Source organism: Oratosquilla oratoria, chromosome 40 (assembly GCF_046742065.1).
Source record: "Oratosquilla oratoria isolate Oo_2021 chromosome 40, ASM4674206v1, whole genome shotgun sequence".
NCBI classification, from domain to species: Eukaryota; Metazoa; Arthropoda; class Malacostraca; order Stomatopoda; family Squillidae; genus Oratosquilla; species Oratosquilla oratoria.
Genome location: NC_134816.1, coordinates 12,137,594 through 12,147,593, shown reverse-complemented (window position 1 = coordinate 12,147,593; position 10,000 = coordinate 12,137,594). Strand labels below are relative to the sequence as shown.

Below are 10,000 nucleotides of genomic sequence, written 5' to 3'. Positions count from 1 at the left end.
GATATATTTGTCCTACATACAATGTTAGGTTTCTAGTTTTGATATATGTCTCCAATATAAAATGTTAGGTTACAAAGAAAGCAATGGCCTCCGCTAGCAGACCCAGGGATCTGGGTGCGCACGTCCTGTGTAATAGTAGTCCTTGATATATATATATGTATATATATATATATATACATATATACATATACATATATGTATATATGCATATATATCTATGTATATACATATATTTGTATTATATATATGTATATGTATATATATATATATATATATGTATATACATATATATATACATATATTGTTTTTTATTGGTGCAATCAGGATGCAATCCATTATTTTTTATAATTTCTTTTGATCATGTATACGGCAACTTCCAGCTTCTGTCACTGGTTTTTGAGCGACTAACCAAGATGACCGTTGTTATTCTTAAAGCTTCTCTTGTGTCCAGAGGTACGGGTTGTAGATCATGATCAGATATATGAAGAGCTACTGATTCTGCGTCTATCATTATAGCAACCAGGATACCAGCCATTATTGTTGAAGAATTTCTTGTGACCAGATATACCACAAACTGATATTCGACATCTGTTGTTGTGGCAACCAACCAGGATGTCTTCATAACCGGTTTGCAGGCCACGATACCAAACATAATTTCCGCATATCAAAAGGGGGATAAAATTCATGTCTCGAGCTCTCTTTGCCAGCCACTTGCTCTCTCACTTGTCTTCTTTTTCACTCTTTCCTTTTTCTCTCTTCCTCTGTATCTACGTCTCTCTTTGTCTTTTCCTCTCTCTTTGTTTCTTTCTCTTTCTGTTTTCTCCACTCCTTGTTTCTTTCTCCCGCTTTCTCTCTCTTTTTTTTGTCTACCGCTCTCTCTCCCTCACACTCTTTATTTCTCTCTATTCATTTGATTATGTCCTGTCATTCGTTTGTGTTTCGGTTTTTGTCTCTTTTTCCAATCTTGTATTTCTTTTCTAGAAATTTCTCACTTTTGGTTTTGTCTTCCCATCTGTCTGTCTGTCATGTCTGTCTTCGTGTTCCTCTGCCTGTCTATCTCTCTCTTTGGCTCTATCTTTCTTCCGTTTTCTTTCTTTCACGCACCTCTCTGTGTTTTCTCTCACTCACCATCACTCCCCGGATCTCTTTTTCCCTCTCCATGACTCCCTACTTCTCTCTCCCTCTCTCTCTCTCTCTCTCTGTATTTATATATACATATATATACATATATATATATATATATGTATATTTATGTATATATATGTATATAAATATGTATATATATATATATGTATATATATATATGTATATATATATGTATATATATATATATACATATAAATATATATATATATATATATATATATATATATATATATATATCACTACCTCTCCCTCCCCCTCTCTTTCATTCTCTCTCTCTATCTCACCCTCTCTTTCTCTTTCGCATCATGTTGTCCATGATTTGGATCTAACAACGAATGTTAACTGCCACTTCCGCTGGCACTCTGAGAAAGTGAGTAACAGCCAAACTCCTCCTGGCGTAAATATCTCAATTATATATGTTTTATTACCCTCACCCTTGTTTATGTTAGTGTGCCTGTCATCTATGTATTGTAGTTCTTAATGCATAAAGTCAGTGTGTTGGCTCCTCGTCTATTAAGAGAAGTGCTAAATAATCTTAAAGAATGTGTTTTGGGTAAACCCCTCTCTGAGTGCACTCTAAATCTGAGCTGAGTAAAATTATCTGGAGGTGTGATAGATCATCAACCTTTTTAATACTGGACTGATGTTTATATACCTGACACTTATATGCAATTGCTGGTGGCGTGTAGCCTTTGATGACTACACTTTAGGGTGGCAAAGGGAAAGATAAAGCCACTTCGGGCTTCTTGATTTATTGAAGCAAACAGGGGATGCAATTCTCTAAGGGGAGTGTCTCCAGGTGCTCCCTCTAAGGGAGAGTTCCCCTTTTGGCTACACGGTCGCCAGGATTAAATACACAGTAACGGCAGCATCAACGTTTCATCGTAGGGTTGTCTATACATACTTTCAACAATAATATATGTGGGCTAGTTGTAAGTGTTATGTGTTTAGTTAGTATTAGTGAATGTTTCTTGACGTGGTATATGGTTTATAGTTATGGTTATGTAATTTGGTATATATGAGAAAATATTTAATAATCTGTCTTGCGAGAGATTTGTGGCATTAATTGGAAGGGTTGTGTGATCGTGACGTCATACCTACCTGTTGTTTGTGATTTTGGGAGTGTGTGGGTTAGCAAGGTACTAGCAATAATGTTTGGTCTAAGCATAAATTGACCGGCGTAAATATCTGACGACATCCTGTGATAGGTTTGTGGGTCACGTGTCGTGCATGTGACATATCGTATATATGGTTAGTATATGTATACAGGCGTTATCGAAAGCGAGTTATTGTTGCATTCGTTTAGCTGTTAGTTCGAATCCCACATTTCTCTATACCACGTAGAAATGTATATGAGTGGTTCAAGAAGTTTAAAAATTGCCGGAAAACCGAAGTGGAGATTGACAAGGCGTCCTGCTCCCTCTTTGTGCGTCACCTTTGTCCGGCCATTTTTAAACTTGTCGATATACTTATACGCACTTTTGCCCGGAAGTCCACTGTCCCCGCATTGTGCTGAAAGCCTCCGATAAATTTTAGCCCCTAAAACACCTTCCTAATAGAGAAATTGGCTCACTGTTCTTTTTCATTCCTTGGTGCATTTAGCTAGTGGAGCGGCCATGTTTACAATGTAAGGCAGAAAGCGAAATGGTGCGATCAAGTTCAAACTTCCTCTTTTCTTCTTCTTTTCCTTCATCTTCTTCTTCCTCTTCTTCTTCTTCTTCTTCTTCTTCTTATTCTTCTTCTTCTTCTTCTTCTTCTTCTTCTTCTTCTTCCTCTTCCTCTTCTTCTTCTTCCTCTTCTTCTTCTTCTTCATCTTCTTCTTCATCTTCTTCTTCTTCTTCTTCTTCTTCTTCTTCTTCTTCTTCTTCTTCTTCTTCTTCTTCTTCTTCTTCTTCTTCTTCTTCTTCTTCTGCTTCTTCTTCTTCTTCTTCATCTTCTTCTTCATCTTCTTCTTTTTCTTCTTCGTCTTCTTCTTCTTCTTCTTCTTCTTCTTCTTCTTCTTCTTCTTCTTCTTCTTCTTCTTCTTCTTCTTTTCCTTTTTCTCCTTCTTCTTCTTCTTTTCCTTCTTTTCCTTCTTTTCCTTCTTCTTCTTCTTCTTCTTCTTCTTCTTCTTCTTCTTCTTCTTCTTCTTCTTCTTCTTCTTCTTCTTCTTCTTCTTCTTCGTTTTCTTCTTCTTCTTCTTCTTCTTCTTCTTCTTCTTCTTCTTCTTCTTCTTCTTCTTCTTCTCCTTCTTCTTCTTCTTCTTCTTTTTCTTCTTCGTATATACATTTTTTTGTTTTTGTTTTCTTTTTGGACACTCGATCGTCGACCCGCGTGACCAAGGCTGAGTTGAAGTAACTTGTTCCGAGTTCTTACTTCAAGCGACCGTAGCTAAAGGCATTAGTCATTATGATCTTGGCTTTATAGACCCAAACAATAGGATACGACCCCGTATAGGTCCCAGTGACCTTCCCACGGCCATACAAACATGTGAGTAGATATGACAACTGAAGTCATAAATCACCTCTTCCTTATCCACACCTCTTCTCAGTTTCTAAAGAGGAGTAACTTGGATCATGTCGCTTGCCAATGATCGCCACTCACCCTGGTTTTTAGAGAAATTGGGAAACATCTTAATGCCCCGGCCGTAGGTACAGTAATCATGTAGAACTCTCTTCTCCGTGCTCTATATACAAAAATCGTAAGAAGCTGATATCAGTAACTATCTAACAGTGATTGAAACTATCACTCTTACCTATTACATCTAGGGTGAGTGGTGTTTACTGGTAGCCACTGGGTATCAAACCGGAGCATTAGAGAAGTCGGTTTATGCATTCTCCTGTGACAAATATATAATAAGTGTGTAATTCACCGCCTGAGACCGGCACGGCAACAAACGTAACCCACTTAAGTAATTCGGTCGGACGTGAAAAATCCTGTGAAATCCTTTCTTGATTGGCTCGCCTCGTTCTTCTCTTTTTAGAAGAAAAGGAGAGAGAGAGGGAGAAAGGGAGAGAGAGAGATAGAGAGAGAGAGAGAGAGAGAGATAGTAATAGTCATAGACAGTGACAGACAGACAGACAGACAGACAGACAGACAGTACGCATGTGTTTAATTTTCTTTCAACATTTTGAAGGAAGTGTGGTTCGTTATGTTTATTTCCTTGTTTGTGACCTGTTGAATATCGATCTTGTATGTAAAGCATGAATGTTTCAGTTTGAACTTCAGTGTGACTGTCATTCCCTCAAGTTTTTCGAGAACAGAGTGCAAATGTGGCTACCAACAATTTTACCAGATGTTTACTGTGCATCCTTCTATGCATTTGGAACTCGTTGGGTTTATATTTTGTCTTGGAAATATGCTCTAGGATATAAAGACTGTTCAACTTCATCGGGCATAGATGATCTTCCATTATTTCATGCCTAGCGGCTCACATGGTTTCTTTTGTAGGGAAGAAGGTGAGGACCCTTCACACAAAGGCTGTGCTGTGGCCGAAACTGTAGCTGTAGCTGTAGCTTTGGCCGATGCAGTCACCTATGCCCTGTGCGACTGTACTGTTGGGGTAGGCAACATTCACTGCTGGGAATCGGAGAGTAACGCAGGATTTGAACCCAGAACTAAGCGAATGGGAGACCAGCGGGCTACCATTTACGCTACCAGAGCTCACAAGCCAAATAATAGTGGATGTTTGACAGGTTTGTTTAGTGTTGAAGAGGTCTTCAGCAGAATGAAGAACAGCAATACAGAAGTAGAGAGAACCTGAGGAAAAGCGTTGAAAACCTTTGATCACAAAATGCCAATGATAATAAATATCTAATTACATCTTACAAATTGGTTAATTGATTAGATGTATTATGATTTTTGCCAGATGATGTCATTAGGTTTACTTAAACCTCTCACTTGGCAATAAGAACCTCCCTCCCCTATTGTGGAGCTCATCCCAGTATAATTCTTTAGCACAGACCAGAATGAAAATTTTTAAGTAATGTACATACAGGGTCACAGGCATTGGGTTTACGGGGTCTGAGTAAAATTAAGTCTCCACCATCTCATCTTCCCATTTCCAGGAAGTGAGAAGTTAAAAATCCATGGTAAAGCAAAGCCCTATTTGTTACGGCAAGTCTCTGCGTTTTTCTATGCCGTTATTGGGTTACCTCCTCACCTGGCCAGGGCTGTCGGGAATCAACGCTAAATAACCGAACTTACGACCGCTTGCTCATGAGTTGAACACAGTATCCACATGTTCATTCCTCTGAACTCCTGAAACTTCTCCTCTCCTTTCTTCCTCTCCTCCTCTCCTAATATGCTGACATCCGTTTCTCCTGTCCTCCTCTCCTCCTCTCCTCCTTTGTTCATCTCCTTCTCTCCTCATCTCCTCCTTTACTTCTCTCCTCTTTTCTCCTCCTCTCCTCTTCTCCTTTCTTCTGTCCTCCTCTTCTATTCTCTCACCTTTTCTCCTCTCTCTTTCATCTCCTCCCACATTCTCTTCTCTCCTTTACCTCCGCACCACATCACCTCCTTACTTCCCTGTTCATCAAACTCTTTAACGAAAAGCTCTGTTGGTTTTTATTTTCTCTTTGACGAGAATCTGAAACGTGATTTGGTAACATAATGGATTAGTTTTCTTGTAATGACTTTTTTTCTATTCTATCTCTCTCTACTTCCTATCCCCTATTCTGTCTTCCTTGTGATCCTTCTATTAGTTTGATCTTCAATGTTCCTGTATTTTTTTTTTGTCCAATCATTCTGCTATCTCCTTTAATTTTGTGTTTTTCTTTTCTTTGTTTTTTTCCTTTGTTCTCTTTCCTATTCTGATATCCATCTTCTCTTCATTCACTCACATCTTCCTTCTTTTCATCCTTCCCTCCCTCCTTCCTTCCTTTCTTCCCTCCTTCCTTCCCTCCTTCCTTCCCTCCTTCCTTCCTTTCTTCCTTCCTTGCATGCTTCTTTCCTTTCTTGCTTCCATCCGTCCATTCTTCCGTTCTTCCTTCCTCTTATTCATTTCTCTGTTCCTGTCAGAAAGGCGTAGGGGTTCTCTCCCTTACTCAGCATTAGTATTTGATTTGTTCTTCATATCTGTTAGTATTTGAATTGTTTCTTTCCTTCTTTACCTCATCGTGTTCAGGAAACCTGAATAAAATTTTCAGGCATGAAGTGGGCAAATATGAATGAAGGTATTAAGTAGAAGGGGGTATTTGTTATTCTGTTTACATATCGTATTTGTAAGTAAATGAATGGTCTCTGGCCAACCGGGTTAGAGCGTCACTATAACAAGTTGGAGGAGGAGAAAACATCTAAATTTAAGTTATGCTATCTATTTACCAGGTTTGTAAATGTGAGTTTCGTTTTAAACTTTTATTTACATAACAAAACCCTTTTGTAACAAAATTTGATCACAGATTAAGTTTTTCAAATTTAACATAACAAAATGAGAAGACAAGAAGAATCACGTGAGATAAAATTAACCCCAAAATCACAGGAATCTAAAAGCGGTAAAAGCCAATTTGACACACCAGCATAAAAAAGAAACCCAAAAGGTGATCTACAAATCTAAACCTAAACTCCGCAACAAAACACGGACGTAATGGGAAAACAAAAGGTGGAGAAAACAGATTAAAAATTCACCCACGAGAACGAACTCTGGTAAAAGCCTAATTTGACACACCAAATTAAAAAATCTCAAAAGGGGATCCTACAATACTAACAAAAACCTTGCACTAACCATAAGACGTATTTCCTATAAAAAATCCACTTACGTGTTTTTTAAAACCCTAGGCTGATAGTACATACCTTGTGGGCAAAACGTCTCAGCAAGGAGACAGAACTGCTGGGTATCGACTCGTCCATATAAGGAAGAAGAAGCAAGCGAGAGGGTTTTGATCTTTTCTTTTAAAGTTCTCGCCAATTGACCTGATGGGTCACTGGAGCCAAAAAGGCCGAAGGTTACAATAAAAAGAATTTTTCCCTATACCACTCTGAATGACAGCCTAGTAGTCTAACCACTTACACAACCTTAAATTACACACAAGAATATTATGCACGTAACAATAAAAGCCTTAGTACTAATACAAAAAGTAAAAAGGAGAAAATAATCAAACGGCAACTCGACATGCGCGAAGCACATGTCCAGCCTGTCTGCCGGTGATAGAAAATGGTACCATACAAAATACATTTTAAATATAATCAAAATATATTTTAGTACAAAGATTTGAGTACGTCTTAGCGTACTGACAAATGGTAAAAGAGATACACATAAGCCAGTTGTAAGAAATCTTGTTACATTACATCAAATATAAAGTACACAAACTAAAAAGAAACATAAGCAAAACAACTTGGCAAATCTGCGCCCCGATGCTCACATTCACGGCTACTTGGCCTGAGGGCTAGGGTATTAACAATAGACGCCGCTGATCTGACCTTGTTTGACATACTGGGTGTGTCAAACTTGTCCACAGCTGACAGCTGGCCGATAAAGGGGAGGGGGGATGAAAACACAAAGAAAGAAAACACGTGAACATTGGATACGTGACAGAACCCTGCCACCGGCGAGTTGGGTAAAAGGCATGATCTATCAGATTCCACGCCACAAAGTCTTCTATGCGGGGTACCATCATAGCCTCCTCAGGGGTTGGGGGTTGGGTGGGGGGTGGGGGAGGGACTTGGCAATATTAAACCAAATCATTAGGCATTTATTATTTCTTAATTCTCAACACGACTAAGAATCTATTCGGTTGTATCAATTTTCGAGGATAGTATGAAGACATATGAACTCAGCTTCCTACCTAATTAACCACCTATTTTCCTACCAAACTACCTCTCTCTCTCTCTCTCTCTCTCTCTCTCTCTCTCTCTCTCTCTCTCTCTCTCTCTCTCTCTCTCTCTCTCTCTCTCTCTCTCTCTCTCTCTCTCTCTCTCTCTCTCTCTCTCTCTCTCTCTCTCTCTCTCTCTCTCTTTCTCTCTAGTTAGGCATATACTCGTATGCATATATATATATATATATATATATATATATATACATATATATATATGTATATGTATGTATATATGTATATGTATATATATATATATATATATATCAAGATATGACGAAATGGCAAAGCTGGTTAAAAGGAATACACGTACAGCGAAACGTAGTTATGAAATCAAGGTTGCCAGTCAAGCAAAATCCAACCCAAATGGTTTCTTTCACCTCTATAAAACAAAAAATAAAGAAAGAATAGGACCAATTAAAAACGATGAAAATGTCATGATAGAATCGGAGGAAAAAATGAGTGAGAAGTTTAACAATTATTTTCTATCAGTGTTTACTAATAAGAGGATAGATAAAGTACCTTACTGCGATCCGATTTTCAGAGGGAATGAAGAAAGTACATACATACATATACCAAGGCTTTTCCCTCCTTCTAAGGGAGGTAGCCAAAAAGGGAAAGGCATAAAAACACTCCCACCCATTTCATCCCTAAATACCCTCCACACCCCTCCCACCCTTCCTCTCATCTGAGCACCTCCTGGATGACGGGTCATCCCTGCACCCTGCCCACCGCCCTGGGTCAGAAGCAGTGTCGAAGAAAGTAGTCTATCTAATATCAGCATTAGTAAAGAAGAAGTAGTCAAGCAGATTGACAGACTTAAAGCTACAAAATCTCCGGGTCCAGACGAAATTTTTCCAAGAATGCTTAAGGAGTGTAAATTTGAAATCTGCAACCAGTTAACTGAAATATTCAATAAATCGGTAGACACTGGTTTTGTTCCAACTGCTTGGAGGCAGGCAAACGTTGTTCCTGTTTTTAAGAAGGGAGATAGATCGCCTATATGCAACTACAGGCCAATCAGTTTGACATCAGTTATAGGAAAAATGCTTGAATCAGTAATAGTAAATAGACTCAGAGAACACATCGAAGGGCATAATCTAATTCGTAATTCACAGCATGGTTTCTCCAAGGGTAAGTCACGTGTGACTAATCTTCTATCCTTTTACACTAAAGATGTTATTTACATTGACTTTAGCAAAGCGTTCGACAAGGTGCCACACCAGAGACTACTAGATAAAATCAAAGCCCATGGCATAGGAGGAAAAGTTTTAGAATGGATTAGAGCTTTGGATTAGTAACAGAAAACATCGGGTCACCATAAATGGAATTAAATCTAGGTGGGGCAATGTTACTAGCGGGGTCCCCCAGGCCTCGGTTTTGGGTCCCTTGTTGTTCATTATGTACATAAGCGACTTAGATGATGGGATAAATAGTGATGTTAGTAAGTTTGCGGACGACACTAAAATAGAACACCTAATTAGACCAGGAGACGACAGCCATACTCTGCAGTATGTTCTTAATAAATTGTTAACATGGTCGGTGAAATGACAAATGAACTTCAATATCTCTAAGTGTAGCGTGTTAAACGTAGGGCTACACAACCCCAAAAATAGATACAGCTTAGATAACACGTTTTTAGACAAATCTGAGTGCGAGAGGGACTTGGGAGTTCTGGTGAGTCCGGACCTTATAACCTGAATGTTTTGGCTTTGTTGTTTGACTCATGTCCAATGATAAGACAAGGTCCAGAGAACTTAGGAAAGAGCTTCGAAGTAGGTGTGTGGCTGAAGGTGTAAACGATGTCTCCAATTTAAAGGTATAAGCTCTGACTCATTTGTTATGCAGAAGGACCATTTCGTCCTTAGCCAGATGAAGAGTATTATGGATTCTTTTGAAAAGATTACTGAATTTTGTTATTTTGACCTTCACATAATCATTGAAAATGTAAATTAGAGGTAATTCTGAAAGAAGGTCATATGGAAGCCTTTTGTCCGAACCAAAGACGACAAAATGAGGTGCTTCCGATATTGATCTGTTAATGAAACTGTTAAAGCCAGCTTGAA

The 10,000-nt window shown here is 38.6% G+C and overlaps 1 protein-coding gene across 1 annotated transcript in view; it reads right to left on the bottom strand.

Annotated features, from left to right (window-relative positions):
• Positions 1-4,594: 4,594 nt before the first annotated feature.
• LOC143020430 (uncharacterized) overlaps positions 4,595-10,000 on the bottom strand; it is a 10,426-nt gene continuing 5,020 nt past the window's right edge. The window contains exons 4-5 of the mRNA XM_076176848.1: positions 6,916-7,046; positions 4,595-4,704 (exon numbers count right to left, since the gene is read on the bottom strand). Coding sequence (XP_076032963.1) covers positions 4,595-4,704; positions 6,916-7,046 — 241 coding nt within the window. The remainder of the gene's footprint in view (positions 4,705-6,915; positions 7,047-10,000) is intronic.